This window comes from Oryzias latipes, chromosome 3 (assembly GCF_002234675.1).
Source record: "Oryzias latipes chromosome 3, ASM223467v1".
Lineage (NCBI taxonomy): Eukaryota > Metazoa > Chordata > Actinopteri > Beloniformes > Adrianichthyidae > Oryzias > Oryzias latipes.
The window spans coordinates 16,733,327-16,759,939 of NC_019861.2; the positions used below are offsets into that span (position 1 = coordinate 16,733,327).

Sequence of the window (26,613 nt, forward strand, 5' to 3'; positions counted from 1 at the left end):
TGATCATTGTAAGGACTCCTTACCGCCCTCCATACATAGTAGAACGAGTTCAAAGAGAATGCTAATAAGCTTAAAAATCCGGTCACAGCATGATTCATCCCTTGCATCTACTGAAGGTGTGATTCACTTTGCCACATGACACCCTGCACCTCTTTAGGAAACACATCCTGTACACAATCCACAGCCTGATGACAAATGAGTAGCTTTTATTTGTCACTTGCCAAGTGAAACTTTGAATTTCTTGTGTGCTCTTTTACCTGTAGACCGAACAGGTCTTTTAGCAGAATAAGCCCTGATTATACTCTTATATCTACAAGATAAATGTCACATTCTTTATCACATTTGCTAAAAAAGGCCCATTTTTAAATAAATAAAAGTGAAGCCTCAGCAGTCAGAAATAAATGCAGTAGTTGATCAGAAATGCTTTTGTTGTTCCCTTTCACCTGCTTCACAGTCATTTATCATTAAAATAAAAATCATCCAAAAGCTGTTAATTACATAAACAGTTTTTTTGTGTTTGCAGGCATTATTGACTGTTCTTAGAACCTGTGGGGAGAAGCTGCTACTGAACGGGTTGGTGCATAATTTAATGCTCCAGTAGCGTTTTCCAGATGGCAGGAAAGGAAAAAAAAATGTGGGAAGGATGACTGGTGTCCTTGATTATGCTCTGGGCTTTCCTTTTGCTGCGGGTAAAGAAGATATCATGCAGTCATAGCGTGTCTGTGCCAGTAAATTTTTGATGGAGGCTTTACTGTGTTTTGCTGCAGTTCTCATTCTTCTACAGTCAAAAGTGCTAAGCCATATACTGTGATGCATGCTGTCAGAATATGCTCTTCATGGGGCGGTGAAGACAGATGAGTCAGTTTGCCTCAATAGGTAATGTGAGCCTGGTGGGTATGACCAGGAAGTTTGTGCTGTACATAGAACAGACCTCAGAGATATATAAAAAAAAAGATGTTTAAGGCAAAAAAAGGCGCATTTATATGAACATTATGGCTGTGTCACACTGTTGCTATGTACACTTTGCGCATATTTCACAAATGAAAACTGGTAACACATAAAAATATGTGGAAAAAATTAGAAAAGTTCTGTTTTTTTATGTGAAATTGTCAGAGATGTACTACGAATGAACCTTGTTAAAACCTCGGAAGAAGAATAAATAAACCATGCAAAGAACACGTAAACATGTGCTTCATTGAATTTCTTCCCTTTCACATCCAGAGCACTAGGCAGAAATCACATCACATCAGCACCATGGTCAGCACCCGTCGCAGACTCTCGTGATGCTACATTTTAATGAAACAGTCGGATTCCTCAGGTTTGCAGCAGTTCTAAGTCAGCTGCTAGGCGCCAGAGCCCAAAGCACTGGGCAGAAACTACATTGCGTCAGCACCATGGTCAGCACCCACCGCAGGCCCTTGTAATGCTCTCGGCAAGGATCGCCCCTGGCAATAGCCGTAGCTGGGAAAACCATGAGAAGGGCCTGGCATGCCTAAAGAGTTGCACCCGCGTCAGCTGTACCCGGCCCCCCTCCCCTTCTGTGCAGCGCCCTCTGGGTGGGAGACCCCCACTCGGTGTAGACTGCTGGAGGGGTAAAAGATCGGCTGATTTATATTCCCGTCACACAATGTGTCAATCGCGCATAAATCCTGCGTAATTATTGCACTGTTTATATGCAATTCATTAGTGATTCGTGCGTCAATAACATAAATGAGACGTGCACCGTATACGAAATATGAAAGTTATAGTTGTGTGGTGCATGCGTGTAAAGTCCGTTAGTCATACAAGGGCATACATTGAACGGTCATGGAAAGCCACAAATTTGCATCACACACAATTAGGTGTGGTTTAATAATTGCATATAAACTGCGATAAAATGCATAAATTGTGCAATTCTCAACTGACCAAAAATTTTGAACAGCTCAAAACCGAATATACGTAAAGATCCTTTGGCTAAGACCATTGACGGACATTTGCGCACATGAACGAATGACAAACGCAAGAAACACTTATGAATTACGTATATAAAGCATGTATCATGAAAGACCAAAATTTCCTCCAACAACGGGCAAATTGTACGTAGCGGCTGTGTGATAAGGCCTTATGTTTTGTCCAATCAGTTATTTAAATCAAAATCACTAGAATTCTTCAATATAAATGGTTTTGCACCTCTTCCATCTGGACACTTTGGGGCAAATTCTAGGATATTTGTACATAGTGTTTTTTAGTCCTTTAGTCATATTTTTTTTGCTACAACGCCTAACACTGCAACATCCTCCTCCTGTCCAGCATTTGCATTTAAGTGCTCTGTGTACAGGGCTCTCAGAACAGGGTGGTCAAATCAAAGAGACCAAGTCGTTATTTTTCCCATTGACACAGGAATTACATTATCAGGCACAGGAGAACACATCCACATTTGCACACCTCCACAAAGCCTCTTTCCAGCCTTAATGGCTTCACTGAGCAGATCAGTGACCTCAAACATGACATTCAGTCATTCTTGAGCGAGAGGGAGCCAGGTAGCTGAGTGACAGGTGGCTTGAGAGAGAGATGGAGAGAAAAGAAATCCAGCTATAACAGACTGACGCCTGTAAAACCTTTCTGAAACAATATTCTGTCTTACAATATCAGAGACTTCTTTGTGTGAAATTACAGGAGAAGAACATCTGCCACGCTGAAGCTAAATCAATTAACTAAATGGATGGTTGTTAAGGGAGAAATCTGAATGAGTGATTATGAAAGGCATAATGTTTTTTTTTTGCAGTGTGTGAAACTCTGTTCTGATCCAGTCAGAAAAAATAATAATTAAAAAACATAAATTTGTGAAATTATTTTACCCTAAACAGTTTATTATTTCTGTTCAAAGCTACAGATTTCTTAAGTCAGTCACCACATTAAATTCTGAGAACACCATTCCCGAATGGTGGTCAAATACCTTAATTGGCCACTATTGGCTGCCGCTGTGTCTATCATGTTTTCTTAATGCAGCATGTTAACCGGCAAACAAAGCTCATTAGCATTTAGGATAAAGTGCAGCTAGGGCAACATGGAACATGGTGCCGGTGCTCGGTGCGAAGTATCGCACAAAGTGGCATTTCGACCTAATGATGATACATGAGGAAAGGTTTAGGGGTCACTGCTGACCTGAATATTCATCTTAACCAGACTGTCACCATGGACAGGTCGCCAGTCTGTCTCAGGGCTACAAATCACACACCCATGCACTCTCACATTCAAGCCGGAGTTCCCTTAGAAAACCCACACATGCACGGGAAGAACATGCAGCCAGATCTTGAACCTTCTTTCTGTGAGCCAAGATTGCTAAGCGCTGTGCCACCGTGCAGCCCCTTCACTAACATCATTTTCTTTTGTTTTTGTTTAAAAACGTCAGAGGAGATATACATATAACCGTTTTGGGGATGTTTTCTTTTCAATAGTTGCTATGAGTAAACATAAAAAAATGAGAAAGAATAAACTCATTGTAAAAGCTACGGTAGTGTTATGGTTTAGCTTTGTTTTTAAAGGGTTGTACTATTATTTGCTCATCCCTGATTGACTGCACACACTCACCTAAAAACATTGGCTTGTCTGGAGGGGTTGCTGGTCAAAGGAGGGACACATCAAAATCAAATGTCCTCCCATAGTGGAAAAAAAAGTGTGCGTCATTTACAGCGACTAATAACCCTGTCAGGATTTCACGTCGCTGTGTATCAGCGAGGCCATGGCAGCTGATCAATCAAAATCAACATACAGCATTTACCTTGTATCTGATTAATAGTTTGGTCATACATGCAAAATATCCCATTGATATTTTAAAACACATGAACTGACATTGATCATATTTTTTTGCAAGATTTGATTTATTGAATAACAATGTTTAGCCAATGCAAATAAATGATGCAAAGCAATATCACATGGGACTGCAGCTTAAATAATAATCTATTTATGAGTTTTGTTTTCATTTATGACAGGTTTTTGATTTATTTAGAATATTACAGGTTTAACCACATTTTTATCCATGTCATTATAATTACGCACTTGTTTATTAAAAAATATTCTGTTTTTAGTCAGTAATGTTAATCAAATGACAAAAATCTACTTGATTAAGATTACCTCCTTATTTTCCTATATAAAAATACCCATAGTAGTGTTTTTTCAAAATGCTGTAGTAATGTTTACTTACACGTGCCCGAGTTTGTTTGTTTTTTAAACCAAATATGTTTGTGTCTAAGCCAAAAAAAAGGAATTTTAAAAACGGTATTTTCAGAAGATATGTTGTCTGGTGTGATTTAAGGAATTCACAATGTTTTAGTGCTCTTAATAATTTAGCTTTCCTGCAGGCAATAAAAGACATCTCTGAGAAATTGAGAAGCTTTTATATTTCTTTCGAAAAGGGGAGACGATTGTGAAAAATATACTTTACTGATGACCACCAGGTAGTTGTGAGCAATCACAGCAGATGTTAAAGGCCACAAAGAGAAGAAAAGATACAAATTAACCGTGAAAAGGTTAATCAAGAACCTAGAGAAAAAGAGAAGGGGGAACAAAAGTGTGCTTTAGACAGACATCGGAGGAAAGAAAAGCTGAAACACATTTGTCCCTGAATAAGACCCACAAGTTGAGGCATCAAGGTTGAGTCAATAAATCAAATAAAGGTTTTTAAAGACAGATGAAATGAGAAGGACTCTCAAAGGAGCAGAGGCAATATGTTAGTGGGATCACTTATCGACAAAGTACTTCATGCCAAGTTAGGCAAAAGGTGGTGGAGGAGATGAGTTACTTCAAACTTTTTCGGGTGAAAACCTTGGAAGATACAGTAGGGAGTTAGGATTGTTATATTAGACAGCAATAAAGGCCTAATTTACTAAAGGTTTGCATGCTAAAAAATAAAACTTGCATATTTGATAGCATGTTCAAAACAAGTTGCACTACATTTACTTCTCCGTTAAACATCTCAAACAGAGTGAGAAATTACACTGCAAATTGCACGTTTGGCCTTCAAAGCGACGTTTAAACCGCCTGAGCCAAAAACAATGGTTTTACAGTAAATTAATACAACTCACCTGATTAACTGGCTGCTGATGTTGCTGATCGGCAGAACATATAATGTCTGACATCACATATAGGATCTAGAACAGCACAAATGAAAGCTGAAGTGGAACGTGTGCGTTGATGGTTGTTTGAGTGGAAGTAAAAGCCTCGAAGTATCCGAATAGAGCTGCTCTCTTCAAGATAGGGGGAGAAGCTCGGCCACCTGGAGGTGGAGCTGCTGGTCCTCCATGCCAAGAGGAGCTAGTTGAAGTTCCTCTAGCGTCTGGTCCAGGTGCCTCCTGGACGCCTCCCTGGGTAGATGCTTTTTGCATGTCTCACTGGGCGGAGGCCCCTGAGAAGACCCAGCACACACTGAAAAGTTTATGTCTCTTGACTGGCCTGGGAACGCCTCAGGGTCCCCCCAGAGGAGCTGGAGGAAGTGACCGGGGAGAGGGAAGTCTGGGCATCTTTCCTTAGACTGCTGCTCCAACGACCCAGGATCCCAGATGAGCGAAATTGATGGATAGCTGAATGGATAGATGGATGGATGGGTGAATAGTCAGATCCAATTTTCCCCAGTTCATATTGTATGTTTGACAAGAGTTCTATCATGTTTCACACCCAGCTCGACCAGTTCCTGTTTATGGGGGTTTGGCAGTCTGTCCCTCAGAGCCACTCAGAATCATGGAGTTAAATTTTCATATTCAGTCAATCCCCCTGACCGCGCTACAATTATGCACTACAGAAACACATCATTCTCTATTATGTGGCAATCAGTTGGTCATGTTTCTGCCAGAGTTGGAAAGAAAACTATAGCAATTACTAGCTTTGACTGCCTGTGGAGTTGATACTCGCCATCATCTAACCTGCCACAGGCTAGCATCAGAGACCACGCACACGCTCAGATATGTCCCAACTCAGGCGTGCCAGCCAACCTAACGCTGTCTCTCCCCTGTGTGCTTTCAACCACAGTAACTAATTATCATATTCACTACCTTTCTCATCTGCACAAAGCATTCTCTCTTGTTTCCATCGATGCGTCATGAATTTATATGAGCCAATTAGTGTGTGCAATCCCCCCAGTGTCAAATTCACAAAGTCTTTAATTGAGATTCTGCAGCAGAGACTTACTACAGAAACTTGAGCAGCCCTTTACACCAGCAGGGCCAAGGAGGATCAACATCATGTAGCTCATCACTTACAGCCGCTGTGTCTACGGAAGACTGAAAGCACCAAAATGAATGGAAATAAATCAAAACTGTAAATGTTTTCATAGGATAATTTGAAGTACAAAACAAGTCAAAATACCTGATCTGTGCAAAATCTCTATGTAACTTTGAGTTAACAACAAACAATCTCTAGTAACTCGATGTTTAACTTTTGGATTTTTTATGACTTGTTTCTTCTTCTGAATTTCCAGATGCATACAAATATTTTGTGTTTCTTTGTAATTGTTAGTTCTGCTTCATTATGAAAGTTAGTCTCTCTTTCCCGGACTAACAGAATCTGAAAGCAGAAACTTTTGCTCAGAGCGTTTTAGCTGTTTACTTGTGAACCAAACTATAGGATCAAACCAATTAGAAGTTTGGAGTAACATTTTCTTCCAACTGTAATAAAAAAACAAAACAAAAAAAACATTAGTTTAATTACTTATTTACACAAAAACCTCACAAAAGTCTCTGGCAAAAAACAAAACAAAACATAGTTTGCAAAACCTAGGCTCACTCTATTGATCAAAGTTAAAAAGTTTCTCCCCCAAATATTCTTTGGAAAACAAACCTGCATTTGCATAGTAAAGCATAAACTGTAAAAAGGTCAAAAGAGATGTAACCATATAAAAAAGACTAAAAATGATGGTTCTTGTAAAAAATCTAAAGAGAAACCTAGAATGCATTTTTACATTTAAAATGCAAATTAAATTAATTAGTTTAATGAAGAAAATCCCGTTCTTCAGTTCTGCTTTTTTTAAATTTTTGGAACAGCAACTCAATGTGTCCTTTACAAAGTGGGGTGACTTTATGTGTAAACAGAATTTCTGTAAATACTTTTTTTTTTTTTTTTTTTTAAAAATCAAACTTTATTCATTTCAACCATGATTGAAAATCTTTGGTGTTGGAAAAAAGGAAAAAAGGGAAGAAGAGGGAGGGATGTCAGGGGGGGGGGGGGTAGTGAAGGGGGGAGGGGGGGGTAAGACCATGAAGCAGCATAGAGCAGACAGGTTTACTGATTGTTTATCATTACGGTACGGTTCAAATGTAGTACAAAAAGGGCGGGGCCTGTTCACACACACACTCAAATATTATCAACACACCTGCTAGCTGCAAAAAATGTTCACATGTCAACATGTACACAAAACAGATAGTGTTCACGAACGCATACCTATGCCTTTAAACCAACTAGTGTGAAATCTTTCATTCATTCTATCATGCAAACTATAAGTGCAAAGGTGAGCTAACTTCTGTAAATACTTAATAAGGTGTAAGCAACTTGAAAATACATAAAAAGTCTGACTTTAAAGGTGTGTATTTACCCACAAATGTATAGTTATCATGTCCTTTTATCCAAACTAGTTGTTGCAGGGGAAGTCCATTCCTAAACTGGGCTCCTTGGATCAGATCGAAACAGGAAGTGGAGACGGAGAGGGACGCTATAGCGGCGAGTGCGATGATGAGGACGGTTGTGCCGGGTCAGGAGGCGGCGAGTCAAAAAGCAAAGTTTCTAAAGTCTTCAAATGTAAGTTTGAATATTTCAGTATTTTATGAACAGGTTAGCTATTTTGGTTTTATGGAAATAGTTTATGTAAAAACATTGTAGCTAGAACATTTCATATGGGGGAGCGGGAAGGGGGCAGAAGACTTTGGAAAGGTAGCAAAACACCACAGTGGAAGGCCATTACAAACGAAGGGATCACAAGTTTGTGTTTCTAAGAAATGTATTGTTGTTGTGGTTTTTATTTAATAAAAGCATTGCTTTTGTTTTTGCAATGCTTAAAGAAGCTTGGATTGAGGAATTCTTAATCTTTGCCAATAATGATACTAATGTTGACCTAAAAATTGCAAGGGGGGAGTGGGGCAAGGCTTTTTTTAACCCCGTGTAGCTCTGCCCCTGGTGTAAAAAGTAGGCACACAATATTTTGGACAAATGGACATATAAAGAAAGTAAATAATATCCACATAGTACATTAAATGTAAAGAATCACATACATAGCCAAATTGTAAATTGTAAATTATTTTCGGTCAATGACAACTACATTCTGTTTTTAAAAAAAGAATGATAAAAAGTTTTTGATCAGAAGAGACAGCTAGAGCTGCTGTTTTGTAATGCTATATTTTAATAAGACTGGCTCCAATGCCTGTTTTATGGCAGCTGTAATAATAGTCATTAAGGATAATAGTTGCTATGGGGACATTATTGCAATCAAGGCCTGTAACTTCAAAAATTATTGCTCCTTGGTGGTTCAATAACCCTCCGTGAATCACAACGACAGAGCTTTCCTCTTCATTTTGATACCTTTCACACTTTTCCCCTGGCGCACCGAATCCTCCTATCCTCTCCACTCCATCAAACATGCTAACAACCTGATTAATCACCTTTCTCGTTTTGCCTATGGCGTTTGCGAGGAAGTGGGGGTCATCCAAACACACTGTTCCATCAGTGAAAATGTTTCCTCTGCCGCTTGTCAGTCTGACTCGCGGCTTCTGCAGCTTAGACTCAAGAAAGCTGCTTAACAATCGCTCATCTGAAGCTGACGAAGGCTGTGACATTTATCACCTGCTGCAGCTGAGCCGCCCTTTCCTTGTCATAGGCCAGATCAGCCTGTCTTCTATATTTATGACCCACTGTCTGTTGTTACCCCTGTTGAACATCTGTCCTTTGGTGCCTGACCCTTACACTGCCACTAAAGCTCCCACCTCTTTGCGCAATTCAGCATTCATAGCAACAACATGCAGCTAAAGGTTTTTGTTGGGATTTTTCTTTCAGTTTGTGCATTGAAAGGGTCAATAGAAGTGCAGGTCTATTGTTGGAGCAATGTCCCAAAACTTACAGCTTTTTTACACTGAGCTGTTTGGTTCACACCGAAGTGTATTTGCAAAGAGACTTGGTTTGAGAGATATGAAAGCTTATCCAGGTGTGGTGTGAACCTGGAACTACATTCACACGGCCCTTGGCTACCCGCAATCAAGCAACCACTTCTAATGAAAAGTCTATGTGAACGTGTGCAAATGTGCCTTTCAGGCTTCAAAACTCTCACGTTCATTCTTCGCTATGTGCGTTCTCATGTCCATTTTTGGGCTCTACACGCATTGAACGTGCGTTGAAAGTAAAACCAGGTTGAACTTTGACCTATCAAAGATTCAGATTTGGTAGTGATGCATGGATGTCATCCCCTTTAATACCCAAAAGTGCCAACCATTAGAAAATTAATTATGGAAGATAAATAAAAATTTGCAGTTTGTGCCCGGGCAGAATTACATGACACCAAGTCCTTCAAATATCGGGATAAAGCTGTGAAAGAAAAAGCCTATCGCGGTGGCAATGAGCTACAGCGAACACTTCACTTGAAGAGAACACATACTGAATTTTCTCATCAGCATGTTTGCCTGAGCAACCCAGCACTGTAGGGGCTAAAAATGACAAGGTCATCAGCATACATAAGATGATTAAAGGTTTGACATCCAACAACACACCCAGTTTTGCACAGATTCAGATTAGTGAATAGGTCATGAATATACACATTGAATAGAAATGGAGAGAGGATCCCCCCCTGTTGAACACCATTGCTTACATAAAAAGGCTCTGATAAGACATTGCCCCATTTGACTACCATTGTTTGATTAGCATACCAGAAAGCCAGGAATCGTACAAGGTATTTGGGCACTCCTCGATTAATTAGCTTCTGACAAAGCTTGAGGTGGTTGACCCTGTCAAAGGCCTTAGTGGCATCAATAAAACACAAAAATACAGATGTTTTCAAATGCAGGTATTTCCCAACTATTTCCTGTAACGCGTAGACACACATATCAGTGCCGAGACTTTTTTTAAAACCAAATTGATTCTCACTTGTTAAAAGATGCACTTCGAGTCTAGTCAATAAAACATATTCTAAGATTTTTGAAATGTTGCTGGAAAGGGCAATCGGTCGGTAATTCAACAGACTATTTAAACTGGCAGTCTTGTCTTTGATGACGGGAATCAATACAACTGAGAGAATTTAATCAGGCAAGACTCCATGGGTTAAAAAGCAATGTTAAATGTTGAAAAAACATTTCTGAAACATGAAAAAATATACAAAAAGAAAAGCACCATAAATTTACTTGGTTAAAAGCAACTTGTACATGAGACACAGTTGCAGTGCCTAATGTTCTTATCATTAATTAAAATGTATTTGACTGTTTTTTTCATGTGAAGGTAAATATTAAGACAAAGCTTTTACAAAGTCTTAAGGCCCGTACACACCAAGACGAATATTCGCCAGGCGTTATTCGCCAGCGTTTTTCGCCGCGTTTTTTGTGTTCACACTCAGGCGATTTTCGCTGACGATGAGCCGAACGAACATGCAATTTCATTCCCTGACATTAGATGGCGCTTAATGTAAACAGAAATACTCCTGTACCCAAGGTGGCGCTGCGCAACTTTACGCTTCTTAAAGTCGCTTTTGACTCAGAAGAAGAGAGCAAGTATTTACGCGCTTGTCAGAATAATACAAAGAAAACATGAATATTTCAAGCACCAGTAGCTCCAACTGGTGCTTGGTTCGGGGATATTTTAGAATGTCCGTCATTATTTCTTCGCGGCAGCGTAGACGCTACTTGGCGTCTATCTTCTTCGCTGGTATGTGTGCTCAGCAAGGCAGTTTTGTGTTTGAGCGCCCCCAAGTTGTGTTTTACTGTAACTTCAGAAGCTCCAGACACGTGTGCAAAAGCGCCATTCTTATTGGTCGAATAGATTTCGACGCGAGGCGTCAAAAAAAAAAACGAACCCGAGGCGTTTTTTTTTTTTGACGCGTGGCGTTTTTTCGTGTCGGTGTGCACACTCACATTGGTGCCCTTTGTTTAGTCACGAGGCGTTAAACTCGTCCCGGTGTGTACAGGGCTATACTCTTTAAAAAAAGGTGATATTGTCCCTTGTACAGTCTTGGGATATATCGCAATATATATCGTTATTTGACGTGTATTGTGATACTTATCATATCGCCAGACCCTTGCCAATACACACCCCTACTAAATGCACATTCAAGAATGTGGGTTTAGAATGCTCAAGAACACTTGTCACATGCCCCATGTGAACGTAGCATGACAGGTGAACGTTGTGTACCTGAAAATGAGGATCTTAAGGGCTTGAACTTTGGTGCAAGTACCTGAATAAAACTGATTATCTGGGGGACCAAGGAGCGGGCACATTCACAATTTTAGGTATGATTACCATGATACCAGCTTTTTTTCTTTTGATAGAATTGTTTATTTGGCATGAAAGCCAATCAGAGTTTTTGTATGGAATAAACAAATGAATGCTGATCCACTGGAGAACAGGATTCTTAGTTTACTTGTAAAAAGACTCAGGTGCTGTTCAGGTGAACGCTGATGGATTTATGAGGACCTATGAGGCAAGTGAACCAATGTGGAGGTAAGGTCAGGGCTGAGCCAAAACCTGAAGAAATGTGAACCACAAAAAGATTGAAACGTTTTAATCGGTAAATGTGTTTTTTCTTCTTCTTTGGACTTGGGTTTTTTCACTTGAAATAATCTCTTTAAATTATAGATTATGGAGTAGCTTTGTTCAGACTGCAAAAATTGGCAAACGTCCTACCAACCTCACAGAATTCTAATAAATGTAAAGAAAATGTTTTGTTCTGCATTACACCATGCATACTTTTTAATCTTTTTTTGAGGAAAAAGATAGTTTGAAACACATGGAAAAGCCTGTACTGAAATATACATGTTGCTGTTGCAGCACTGCCTCGCAGCGGCATGAAGTATACCCAAGCTCCCTGTCACTTTCTCTCGCCTCACAAAAGTTAACTTTTTTGGAACACAACATCATCTGGAGCTTCCTGTGACCCCACAGCAGATGAAACACAGCAACAGGAGGCAGACTCACTGAACTGCATGGACTATCTTGAAAGATGTTTTCAAAATGTTGATCACTTTTCTATTCACAAGAGATATTTTTTCCTTAGAAATGACATATCTTTATTTTCTTTTTCATCCTTCGATTCTGTACATTTCCAGAGTTTCTTGTCAATGCAGTTCAGATATTTTTAGAGTTACCTCAACTTTTTTTTTTTTTAGCAAAAGAGCTCATAAGACAGGTACCTTTGAGATTAAGTCACTGTTGAGTAGGTAGTGTGCATGTGCAGAAACTTCAAAGCAGGAGGCATCAGAGAATAAAATACAACATGATGCTTACAAACTATAACTTGAACTTAAGAAACACAACTATAAAAAGGTTGAATCACAGGTAAAGTAAATAATATGCACCAGACATATGCAACAAATTCAAAATGTTATCTTTTAACAGACTAGTTAAGAAATAAATGAATAAATAAACCATGTGGTTTATAGCGAGTCCTAAAAATACAAGCTAAACATCAGTATTAACATTTAACATATTTTTCTGTACCTTTAAATAAAATAAATTAAACCAAAATTCTAAGTAACAACTGTGCATTCTTACATTTTCACAAGGTTGTTTTTCAAAATTGAACAACCATAGTTTCCCAACCATTTATTTAAAAAAATATTTGGATAACCCAGCATTGAAAAGAGACTGGTAGTTGTTAGATTGGCTATTATTTGCCTTGCAGATGGAATGGTGACGGGTAAACGGGATCAGTGTGGTAGTAAAATACGCTATGGTACCGTACAGTGGTAGAGCGCAGTGTTTTCTTTAGTCATAGTTTGTCTAATTATATTTCCTGTAAGTTTCCTTTTTAACAAGTATAGTTAAGTTAATGGTTGTGGTTAGCATTACAGCCTCAGAGTGAAGGTCCTGTCAAAGTGGAGTTTCCATGTTCTCCTTGCGCATGTGTGGGTATTCTCTCGGTACTTTGGCTTCATCCCAGAGTCCAAAAGCCTGCTTCATAGGTTAATTGGTATTTCTAAATTGTCCCTTAAGAGTCAATGTAAGTGCATCTGTCTTTGTGTGGCCCTGAAATGAACTGACGACCTGTTCTGGGTCTTCACCCTGAAGTCTCTGATAGACTCCATCAACCCTTGTGACCCTGCACAGGACCAAGTGGGAATAGAAGACAGATGGCTGGCGTTTCTTCATGTGTTGAATTTCATATCAGATAATTTTGGCCTAATCAGATTAAATCAGTTTAAGATTAGATATAAGTATATTTACAATTGAAGTAAAATTTTAGCATAAAGCATAATGAGTAAAATAGCTGTATGTGACAATTTGTGAGCATTTATTATTCAAGCTAGAAAATAGATGCACTTCAAGCTGGACTTTTATCACAGAAATAGCAGTCAATCAATACAGATTGGCTGGAGTGATAATGCCATCATCATCAGATACAGAGCTTAAAGACCATGTATAATTTAATTGGATTTTTCTTATGCAATTATTCCTAATCCTTTTCTTTTGTGTCTTTGATGTTTATCTTCAGAATACCCTGGGGATAAACAGTTTGATAATGGAATCAGATGGGATGAGCTCAATACTGACAATACAAGCTTGATTTAAGGGATTATCCTTATTATGCATAATTAGTCGTGTGTGAAAATGTGATGTCTGACAAGATGCAGTGATGTGGGGTATTCATGATGCAGGAATTTTATTGATTAAAAAACATAACTGCAGCAAATGATTTAAGATCATGATTCAGCGTGGACAGAACTGCACTTTCGAGGAATCCATTTTTTTATACATAGAAATAACATTTTTTAAAATGCGAAGACCTGCGATGGTCTGGTGAACTGTCCATGGTGTGCACCGCCCCCACCCTTCAGCAGCTGGGTTGGCTCCAGCACCCCCGTGATCCTGAATGGGAATAAAGCGAGTCTAGAAAATGCATGGATTATTTAAAAAACAAAAATAGTGTAAATGTCAGTCACTTTTACCAGATTTGAAGGGGAATAAAAAAAAACGTACAGTTTAACAAAACGGCGATATCAATGTCATTCATTGCAGCCCCTATTTTTTATATGTGGAACACATCTGCCCATTGTTTGAACAAACACACCATTCTAACTTTTCAGCTTTAATTACAGCAAACAGACTATACAACTCAGGAATTCTCATTAACAAAATCAATAAACATTTATTTACTGTGGCATTGTGTTGTACCAGTCTTGTGAAACTGTGTTTTAATTGCATAATTTAATTAGGAGTCCTTAGACACCTCTATTCTGCCAACTGTACCTTTAATATCCAAAATGTAATTGCTGCCAATGATATTTATTAGTTACTGTTTGCTTATTTTCTGGTATTAGCCATTCTGGAGTGATGTAGAATTTATCATGTAGGCTTGGGCAGATCTGTGATTGCTTTGTTTGTGGTTATAATGGTTTCCTGCCCTGTTGGGGTCTACGTTTGCTAAATCCTAAAACATTTTCAAAATCATTCCCACAAGGTATTTTTTATAAAGTGACAGGACGATTTGGCAGTACAAAATTCATGAAAATGATTGCAGTCAAACTTGACTGCCAATCTATTATTCAGTCCAAGTATTTTACCTAAAAGAAAATCGTACTTACTCTTTGAAAATCAAAAACTAACCCAGTTCTATTATTTGATGTTTATCAAACTCTCGCCTCTTTTGAAGTGTGTCAGGCTCACAATGTTACTGTCAGCTACAGTGTCATGTTAAATAAAAAACTCCCTTTCTAGACTCGGGTAAATAAAGACAGTTAAAGGATCTCCTCTACAAGTCCTCTGTGTTCTGTGTTTCCTTAGCTACAAACCTTCCCTTTGAGAATTTAACAGCGAGACTTGTTACTTTTGTTTTTTTGCTTTCATCTCAAGACTTGTCCACCACTTAATTCACGGGCCAAAGATAGGCCTGTGAATGATGACTGAGTCTCCACAGTCACATCCTGGATTTACATCGATCTATAAGAGTGTCGGTCCGAACACAGCTGTTTGGGGTTTTGTTTGCCTTTATTTACTGACCTTCCTCTACTGTAAGGATAGATCCAATAATGTTATAGAATATAAAGCATACACTAAAACAAACTCTTAATTTACAAAGATTAAAAAACTTTTAAAATGTATTTTCTATATTTTACTGTCAACCAAGATTTAATGGGATAAAGGGAAGGTGGAGGTTAAAAATAAGTTGTTTTCCGTCTTTCTATTTTTTCTTTTTGATCCTTCTTTGCTTTAGAATTTGTGTTAAATCCATTTAGCAATTTGTGTAGCATTTGAAAATGTTTGAATGGCTATTCAGTGGTGTTGTGTGGAGCTCTCATGAAGATGTAATAAAAAATATATAAAAATAGAGCATGAAAATAATTAACCAACAAAGCTAATACAAACATTTGCTTTGATCATCTCCAGGGAACATCGCTGGTTTGAGAGAGGAGTCAAGGAAGCCATATTTGTAAAAATAAAAAATCCCTCGCTGAACAGAGGGCGTGGACTCAGACACAACCTTTCATCCTTTTAAAATCCTGTTTTGAAATCACTGCACAAACATACTCAGCATGAGAATAGGCATGGTTACCCAGAGGTGTAACCCAGGAGAGGTGATGAAACTCAGTGACACAGGGGTCAACGACTTGGCTGTTTGGGGACATTGTTTGCCTTGAAAGGAATTAAACTCCAGCTAGGATGATTTATATCTGCAGCTCAACACCAGTCAGACAGATTTAAAGAAGTCACTTGGATGAGAGGCAAAACATCTTCAAACTAGAAATTTTGTCCAGCTGAATTTTTTAGAACTTTTCAGTCTACACCTTGATGTTTTGTGTAGACCACTTGCGTACAGGTCTGCCCACTTCTCACCTTAGACAACCCGTATCTACCTGTAAGGGCAGTTCTGACCAAACTCTTAGCTCAGATGAAGCCAAGCTACATGTTGGTTTTCTAAAAGCACGTCATTTTAACAGTCTGAATGTTTTACACGCCTTTCCTTTTTAAATAATGTTTACAGCAATATTGAACAAAAAACGTTGCAAACTTGTAAACTTCAGTCATGACACATTTTACTCTGTGACACATTAAGGCTTTGAAGAATGTGAAAATATTGCATTTTACTTTTGATATACGGTCAGCCAGTGTTTATGGAAGGGGTTTGAAGATTAAAGGTTTTTCTAAAGCTGAGTGATAAACCAGCCAACACTGCTGAATTGTAAAGTCAGTTTCAGTGCTAAACAAATGTCTTCAAACAGCATTGCTTTACATTTTGTTTGCACTAGATACCTTTTAGAACTGGAAAAAAAAAAAAACGTTTTCTGTCATTGAAACTCACTCTCAAATTTCAGTTACCTTTTAACAACACCTCCAGTGGAGAGCATCTAAGGGCTTTTTCATTCTCCAAAGCCAACAGACGGCGTGAGGCCTCTTATCTGGACTGGCATCGTTTTGCTGCAGACTCTGTGACTGCTTGTGCCCCCAGTGCTGTGTGGCAAAAAGACATCTGTCAGACACAGTGGCAGCAGGAGAGACGCTAATCGATTTCTTGCAAGTACTGTAAGCACAATGGGAGCAATGGGAGAGCTTTCTTTATCAGGATTATATTAACTAATAGTGTCTCATCAGTAGACTTTTAAATGTTACCCGAGCTTCGCCTTCATGAGACAGGAGGAAATTGGTGTCTCATTTGCTTTGACATTTAATTTTGTTTTTCCACATGCTGTAATACATGTTTTTTGGTAATAATCTAAAGTTGGTGTACACATAAATAAGGGTTAAAGGAGAGGTCCAAACATGACGGGTACATCAATGTTGCCATTTTTATTGGGAGCACTTGGTTTTTCCGACCAGGCTCTTGAGCATCTGGCTGTGCCCATTAGAAAGAGCAGCTTTGGTCACATGCGGTGACTATTGTGTCCTTCTAAACCCCAAATAAATGTTTTCAGATTGTTTCATGCTGTACCTTCTAAGCCTTGGAGCACCAAGCTTTACTGTAGGAACTCCATAATAGATTAACTTACTTATTCTCGATAATTAAGCCTCTCAAAAACTTTTTTGACACCTAAAAATTATTATTAAAAAAACAGGCTGTACATAGTATTATTTGATGCACCCAAGCAGTTATTTAAACCACACAGTGCTTTGAGTTTCATTTGTTTTAGTGTGTAACTAATAAGGCCTTTTTTTGGATGTAGCTGACACCGAAGAGCGACACTATAATTTGTAGACTTAGTTTGTAAAAAAGCAAATTATTTTCCCCAAAAAATGATTACTAAGCTACTAGTGGCTAAATTACCAATGACAAAAAACAAGAAAAAGACACACACCCCTCTTTTCTCTTCTAGAGTTAAACGTTGACAACATTATAACAGCAAATGCACACTGAAATGACCCACACACCTACTGATTAAAGGACTTTAAATAGAACTGCATTCAGAATTCAAAGCACAAATGAACCACTGGGTAACAAAAGGCTCCCAGCCAGACTGCCAAATACAAGGGGGACCAATACCGATCATAAAAGACTTTGACGAGGGAATAGCACCATCCAATACTGTCCAACATAAAAAAGTATTGTCAGACATCAGAGTCTTGAAGCTGAAGAGACGTGTGTTAATACACGAGCAAAGATCAGCAGGGGATTGGAAACAACGCCAGAGGCCCAAAGCAGCAGCTGCTGAAGACAGAGCTGTCACTGGAACAGACGAGTCTCAACACAGGCTGGACTACACAGCATCGCCAGGGCTTTTTCAGAGCTACGTAGAAAATGTGCAACATATAAAAACCCTGAGATGACTTTTGCAGCTAGAATTCTTAAAGGGAAAGTTTGTAGCTTTTAGACTTTCATCTAAATAAAGAGCATTTGTCTAAAAATATTTTAATCTCCATTTTACACTCTTTCTCCTTCTTTGTTACCTTCACATCCATTACTCTGCTATGTGACTGTCCATCCCTCATGTCTACCTGAATGACAGGTGACTAAGGTTGATATGGGCTCAGTAAAGTTATCAGGGAAAATTGTGGATGGAGATGTGCACGCGCTTTAAAATGTAACCACCATGAGTGAAAGGGAAATAATGTAGAATTTAACTGCTTTTTTTTCTGAATCCCTCTGTGAAACCCTAAGAGTTTGCACTCACAGAAATGGAGACTTTGCAGGCGTTCAAGTACTTAACTTGAGGTATGTACTCACCAGCCACTTTGTTGTGGAAAAATCTACAAGAAGACTTTGTTATTGTTGTCTGGGCCTGTAGCACACATAGTTTATTAGGTTTTCAGCACCTACAACAGTGAATTATTCAGAAAAAGAAAAAGCTTTAACTCAGACAAGAATGTAAACCTTTGACCTAAATCATTTGTAGAGAGTACAGAACTATTTATGAGAAGAATAAACAATGTTTGCATCACAACCCCCACACCTCTGGGTTGCAGCAAAACTAACAAGTCAATCAGTTTGCAGCTGAGCATTTAAAAATGAAGACATGGTCAAGATGACCAGCTGGACATTAAAAAGACAAAGAAAAGAGATTCAAATAAATGTGGCCTATTCATGATTTTTGTGCAATCTATGATAAATATATGACAAAAAATGTATAATATCAAATCATATTTTCTGCCAAATTTGGACGGTAGATTTTGGGTGACACGGCATGAACCTTTGAATGCATCATATTTTCAGTTGTAGGTGTAAAAGGTGAACTTGGTTGATCCCAAGAGCTGCAATGTGGTGGGATGATGGTCATTGCCGCCTCACAGTGAACATACGCTGCTTGAAATCCCTGCTGGGACCTTTTTGTGTGGAGTTTGCATGTTCTGCTTTGTGCATGAATGGGTATTCTCACGGAATTCCTCCCACAGACAAAAAACATGATTCATAGGTTGATTGACAACTCTAAATTGTCTTGTTGTGTGTCTTGCAACAGACTGGCAAACTGTCCAGGGTGAACCCCGCCTTCACCCTATAGTACCTTGGATAGGCTCCAGCAAAAACTATGACCCTGCACAGGATTAACAGAAGATGGATAGTTGCACTTATTTTGTTGAAGCTCCTTTAAACAGGACAACACAGAGTCACAAACCTTGAATTTACTAAATGTGTTTCTTCTGTTTGGGCATCTCCACATCTGAATGGCCTCCAAAGACACCAAAATACATTTTAAATGTGCTTTATTTATATGTGTTCAAACTGGGCATGTTATATGTGTTTAAGATTGCTCTGAACAGTATTTTAGCATGTGGTGTTCGCACTGGTCTGTTGCAACCTGATAATAGTGCATGTTCCTACAGTTGGGTGATGTTTTTTCTTTCATAGCTGTATTCCTAAATGTGACAAACTTGGTGTCATATAATTCCACTGTGATCAATTTTCAAACGGGTTCCACTTCCGTGAATTAAAAAAGACACCATCTATACATCACTACCACATCCTAGTCCCAGACCTCCTGGTCTAACTTTCAATGCGCGATAAATGGCCACACATTTTTGAAAGAACTTAAAAACTTGTGTCGCAAAACATGAACAAGGAAGCCCGAAACCCACACACGTTTACATAGACTTTACATCGGAAGCTGTCGCTTAAACGCCGCAATGCCGAGATCCGTTTGAATGTAGAATCAGGAAATTATAGCCAACAACTGCAACCGCTGTGTCATGTTATTATGTCACCTCAAATCAAACTGCAATAAATCAAATGGCATAAAATCTATTGCAATTTTATTCTAAAATAAGGTTAAATTGGTCTGAAAGCAAGACTCCTGTTGACAGAAAACTGGGTTGACCACAATGTTTTTTAAATCTGCATTCAGGAATAATAGTAATGAAAAACTCAGTCTTTCCAAAGTAGTCGTACTCTTAGAGTCGAGGACAATCACATGTGTGACTGTCAATTGTGGCAGCGTGCAAAGCAAATGTACCCACCTATTGAAATGCCGTTCTATGTAGACCTAAACTGCTTCAGTCAGATCTCCATCAAGGGAGGATACAACTTTGCATGGAAGGGGGCTGCCATCAATCACTTTACCCACATGCAAGCCATCAATCTTTGTGACAAGATGATCTGCAGAAATGACAGAGAAGGCATTTGGAGTGCAAACATGTGGCTGCATAACTGCAAAAGAGGGGAGAGTGGGTCTTATCTTAGAAAAATTCCACAATCCAGATGGAAAAAAAAGATGGCTGCAGGAAATCTTTTGTTTAAAAAATAAATAAAAACAACCTTCAACATAACTTTGCAAAGGTAATAAAAATGAGACTCAAATAAGTAATTCGGTGTCGTGATTCCTTATATAAATGATATATATTTAAAAAAGGAAAATTGTTATGCGTTACAGATGAATCCAGCTATTGTTCACCACACTTTGATGGAGCAGGAGACAGTTAAGGTGAAACTGAAGGACAGGGTATGACACGCAAAGCATTTATAAGTACATTAGTAAAATGGCTCCTGTCATCAACAGACAGATGAGGTGGCTGCATGTGATTGCCAGTGAAAGACACCATCTGCCAGATGGAAGCCTTATTCAGCAAGTGATGTTTTCAGGAGTAGATATCCTTAATTCAGCACTTTTGAAACGTTGACGTGCTTCTTTGGTTTTAATGTAAAGACATTTTATACAAACACAAGTTGAAAAGGAGCAGGTTTTTATATTATAAATACGTAATCAGTTTAATAAGAGCAACTTTGATGGGATTTTTGTATTTTTATGTTTGTAGGGTTGTATTTAGGTTTACAGGACATACATGTTGAAGTGGGTAAACTGATGTGCTGCATTGGGTGAGTGTAACCAGATTTGACCAATCAAACCCAATGATTGTTTGCCAATATTTAAGAGGCATCTCCTGAACGTCCTGGGATGTGCAGTTCTGCATACAGCATATAATATAATAATAACTGTTACAGAAAGGCACTTTTGTTCAGGCGCTGTTCAGTCTACACTAGCAACCATTTCCTTAGAGTGCTTTTTTTACAAGGTTTGAAAGCCAATCCAAACTCTGTTAGCAAATAAACAAAAAAATCCTTGGCTGCCTGAAACCTGCAAGCAAACTAAGCAGCTAACTTGCTGACACAAGCACCTTGCAGATTGAGTTACAAGAAGAATTTCAAATCACAAACCATTGAAAAATGTTTGTAAATACTTTTAAAAAGTAAAGGTGCCTAACATATGCTTGATTTTCTTCTCTGTGTTTTTTTCCCCTGTCAGCTACACATATACTTAGTGCTGTCAATTTTTTTTGTGTGATTAATTAATCATGACCGGTAATTTATTAGTCTAACTAATCTATTTTTATTCTCACCTAATAACTCCTGTAAAATAATAACTTAGATCTATTTTTATTTAAATTTGTGACATTGTGGTACAGTAAAAGATCAAAATACAATTTAAAAAGTTGCGCTACAAAGTTTTCTTTTTAAAACAGACTTCCACCCTTTAGTTTTACATCACCAAGAGGGATCATTTCCAATCTCAAACGATTAAGAAAAAAGCACCTCTGGTCCTGAGTGCTCTAATTGGACACATCCAAAAAACAGTAGGACTATTTTTCTGAGCAATTTAAAAAATATTTACCATTAACTTCTTATTAAAACCATAATACATATGTTCACATTCCTTATTCCACAGTTCACTATCTGATGTAATCAGCCTTCATAATTATGATCTGCCTTCGCTATTTAATTGCTAGTATCTCTATTGACATTTTATTGTCTAGTTTTTAGTTTTGCTTCAGGTTGCTTTTCACTTTTTTTTTTTTTTTCAAATTACCGATCCATCCTAAACCTCAAAAAAGACAATCGCTGCCTCTAATTCATTCACCTTATATTAAAGGTTTTAGCTTCAGCGTGAGATTATTTCCTGTTCTCGGTCTCATACGCCTCATTGTGAATGCTTCCTGAATTTGTAGTAGGCTTATCTCTGTAATATGGATAGCTGGGCTTCTTTCGTTAATTCAGTCTGCCTGCAGACATTGGCATTGAATGGGGAGCAGCTTATCAAAGTAGTTATAACTAAAAACACTTAAGTTCAGGCTGTGACTCCAGAATTTGTTAAACATGGTAAAGCCATTTGCCATTGCATGCATAAAAATGGTAAACTTCATGGTTTTGTACTTTTAAATCTAACTCAAGTTACTCAAGGACTATTTGTCTTTGCTACATGTAAAATAAATGCTTTTTACATATTTATAAATAGTAGAAAAAAAGGTTTCACAAGTCAGCCAGAATAAAATCTTTTATTAGCATATGGCCCCAGTTTAGATAAGATTTTTGAGCATAATAAAAGCAGAACCTTTGAGCTTTTGACGTCCTCCCCGGCTCTAAATCAAACACGGTTGGACGAAAATCAAATGCAATTGCTTTTTGATTTGCTGCAGTAAACATAATGACATTTTTATTGTTAGATAATAGAAACCTTGCATTTTCTTTATCATTTCCCTTCCAGGTGCTTGTGTCTTTTGAAGCCTAGCTTTTTAACTACAGTAAGATGTCATTATCTACAACGGCACATTCCTGTTTTTCAATCATTTTTCCATACTTTGCATCATTTAATGGCTGGCTTAATGAGCTGCGGCTCCTGTGTGGAAGGACATCTCTTCGTATTAATGAACCATGAAAAGGGCAAGCACACATCATTGTGTGAACTGTTTAATAATCGCCACTGTGTCAGAGATACAGCACATTTCCATAAGTCTGCTTTGTCAATAAGCAAAAATGCTGAATGCTTCATTTGAGGAACTGATAGCTCAGTAATCAAGTCTGACTGTCCTTTTAATGCCTGTCTTGTCTTTGGGTCTCCAGTTTCCTCCGTGCCTTTGGTTCACTGTCAGGTGTAATGTTCAAGTCTTCTGTGGCAACATTGAAACTAAACTTGATATTATTCAAATTATTAAAGAAAGCTAAAAAAGCATAAAATATGTTCCTTTTAATATTAAATCACTTTGAGCTTCACATTTTTTATTCATTGTTTGGAACAGTTTAAATTGTTTCACTGGGTGTTTTTTACTGTTAGAAAGGTATTTTTACATTAGATGAACATTATACCTAAAGAGGTCAAGAAAAAATTACTTCAAGCTTTATCATTTGTAATACCCCCCCCCCCCTCTATATATGTAGGGCATTTTTTTGATGCATCTAGTTATACCTTATTTCTGAAGAAATATTGGAAATAGTAGTTCCATATGAACAAAAAAAAATGCTAAAACTGAATCAATTTCTTCAGAGTATCAAGAAAAAAAATGGTAAAACTAAAAATGAGCTGTTGAAGTTGTAAATGAAAATAAGGTAAAAACAAAATAAACTATTTACTTTTATACATTCAGATAGGAATATGTGACTATATAAGTATGCATGAGTTCATCAGCTTTAAGATCCTTGATACCTGGGTTCTCTGTAATTTCAGTGCTGACATGAGAAAAATATTCAGATTGTATTGCTACTGAATGTCCAACAGGCAAAGATTGAGGATTACATTTTGGGTCGCACTTTTTCTAGCCTTTACATGCTCCCACTTAGTGATGTCTATCTGACATACATTTTCATACACAAATGACTTAAAAAACCTGATGTGGTTTCTGATAACAGGGGGATGGAACATGACAGCTAAATTCTGCTGTAGACCCTATGATAAAGATAAAAAAATGACTTTTATTTTAACTTTAAATTTAAACTGTTGATCCTGTCAATGAATCAGATTAAAGTAATTAAAGAACTGTAGAACACATCAGGAACCTCAGAGAAATATCAGACTCAGATCTAAGCTTAAATTTACAAATTGCTAAACAATCACGGCATTTTATCATTTAAAATTATGGCCAATCTGACCCTTGTTTTTATGCCATCTAATAAAGAATGGATTTTTGTAACACTCTTCTTTCTAGATTAAAAAAAGACACAAACTCTATTAGTCTTCTAAAAAAAACAATCTCTAAAAACAATTTAAAGATTGGTTTTATTAGTTTATAAAGACTTTATGATCTTGGTTGATGATCTTCTGTTTATTTGAAACACATTTACCCATTGAATCTCAGAGAGACAATTCTTTGATGTAGTGGGGTTTTTTATGGTTAAAAGAATGAAACTCAATAAAAAACTGCAGATTAAAAGCAACAACAATCAAAAGACGAACCTAAAATGTAAGGAATCGCTGTGACTAATACTTAAAGAGATATAGATGAAAAGATAGAAAGGGTAGAAATGTACAAATGATAACCCATTAAAGCCAAAACATACTTAAAAGTAAAAATCACAGATCCTCATGTAAGTTACTATATTTCAGAGATGAGTACTAAAAAGAGTGATGACAATTGTCCTGTTGTTACTGAATTATTGTATTTGTTGTGATCAAACTGTTAAATTTTAACTTTCTAAGCATCAGTTTACCGTTAAGTTGTTACACACATGTCCAGAAACATGTAGTAAATGTCTTCTGTGGGTGGCAGACTTTTAATTGTTCACCTGTCTGCTTCACCTGATGTGACACAAATCATTATTTGCCAGCATATGTTTGGAGAAAGGGGCTTTGCAGTTGAATTCCACTTTAATCTTCTTTTTGTCCCCTACTAATGTGATGTTTTGGATCTTACTGGACATGAAAGTTGACTTGCATGACTCACACCACTTGTCAGGATGGTGACATGACAGGCAAGTTTCCATCTCCTTCCTTTTCATGTCCTCTTAAAATTTCACTCAGCCTTCATCTTCAGACCTCCAAGGTCATCCTCAGATGTGCATCAGCAGCTCTGGCAGACCTACGCACCACTCTCCCATCATCCCCTCTCTCTGTCTGAGTGCCCTGCCATGCAGAAAAAAAAAAGAAATGGCTGTGTCTGCTGCAAAAGCCCATGGCTTACACTCTTTTTCAATCGTATGCACACTACCACATCTATACACAAGGATGTGTGGACACACACACACGCACACCACCTTTAGATGCAGCAGCGTGTTCAGGACATGTCAGGTGAACCGGTGCAAATCTGAGTCACCTAACATGAACAACGTGTCTGAATCTTCTCAAACTGATGTTCTGTGTTGACCTTCACTGACAATTGATGATTTTAAAGAAAAAAGCCTGATATCCTGCGCTAAAACATCTTTCCAACCCATTGATGTTAGGTGCAGGCACATGGAGGAATTTTCATATCACATTAGGGATAAATTATTATCATTTTCATAGAGAGTGGTAAACAAAATAAATCAGCGTACAATACAAAATGTTCTGTTTTCCTGTTAACAAAAAAGTCACAAGAAATCCTTTCACTTTTCTTAACTTGTGGCTGTTATCTTTGCCTAGCCGCCACTCATGAGCTAATTCCTGATTTCTGTGAACAGGTGAAGCCCTGAAATCCCTCTGTGCCTTGAGGCCCAGCTGTCTTAATATAGCTGATGATAGCAGTGGGTCAATCAAAGTAGTCCTACCAGGATTGTGGTGGCAGATTCTAGAAAGGGGCCATCTGTTGTGCAATGTCAATTACATAAGTAGTGTTGGTTTTACTTAGACAAGAAAAAAACACGTCAGTTTACACAAAGATTAAGACGTCATCCTAGAAATCAAAGTAAAAAAGAACAGTCAACTGAACTTGGTTTACCTTTTATTTTAATAGCGGACATCATCAAGATTCTGTACTCAGGAACAATCTTCCATCTATCTATGACCGTCCATTAAAATCCAACAAATTGGTTTAACCCAGAGGAGTGGAGCAGCCTGTGGAGTGTTAATGACTGTCTCCCTTCACCCTAAGCTATGACATAAAGTGAAGTAGTCCTTCAAAAGACAACTGGAGGTAGGTTGGAGAGGGGAGCAATTTCCTCTTGCCTACTATGTTAAAAAGCATGATTTTATACCAAAGATAAACATTTGTGCACCCTGGTGTCTAAAACGTCTTATTTGACACATTAAATAACTTTATTGCTTTGTTTGTTTTTTCATTTCGGACAATATTAAGTGTTGGCATTTTTCCTATTTATTTTGATTTTTTTCGAGCTTATGTGTGTGCGGCTTTAGGGGTGTGCCTTTTATAATTGATTGGTGGAACAAACTCTCTCTTTACTTTGTCCTGCCCAATCAGCCATTTTTCAGCACTGGTTTTCTTTTTTTTACAAATTTGTTTAGGAAAACACAAAACCGACCCTGAGTCAACCACAATTAAAACCTAAACTGGCCAACAAAACTGGCAAATGTTTTTTGTTCATGTTTGTTTATTGTAGACAACGGATTTTTGTTTGCTTTTCAGAATTTTACATGACCATAATTGCATGTTTCTTCTTTTAAAGTGAGAGAAGAGGTCAAGGCATCGTTTGGTGTTTGCAGAAGGGCACCAGCCATTCAGTGAAACTTTTGAGCCAGCATGAAGTGTTTAGTTTTGGTCTTTTTAGGCATGGCTCAATAAGTTAACCAATTAAAATAGACCCTGGTGTCAGTGGGACAAAAGTGCCTAAGGTTAGAAAAACAAACAGACAGAGCCGGTTTACATATATGAGCTCTATAAATGGAGGAAAGTTTATGTAAA

General features: G+C 37.9%; 1 protein-coding gene across 2 annotated transcripts in view; it reads left to right on the top strand.

The window, feature by feature from the left end:
- Positions 1–26,613, top strand: part of gpc5 (glypican 5) — a 118,554-nt gene that overhangs the window by 67,451 nt on the left and 24,490 nt on the right. Inside the window, exon 8 of one of the 2 annotated variants that reach the window (XM_011490229.3) lies at positions 7,602–7,764. In XM_011490229.3, the coding sequence (XP_011488531.1) occupies positions 7,602–7,764 (163 nt within the window). Of the gene's footprint in view, positions 1–523; positions 634–7,601; positions 7,765–26,613 lie in introns of those variants that run through there. The other variant, XM_020713154.2, reaches the window with a different exon arrangement.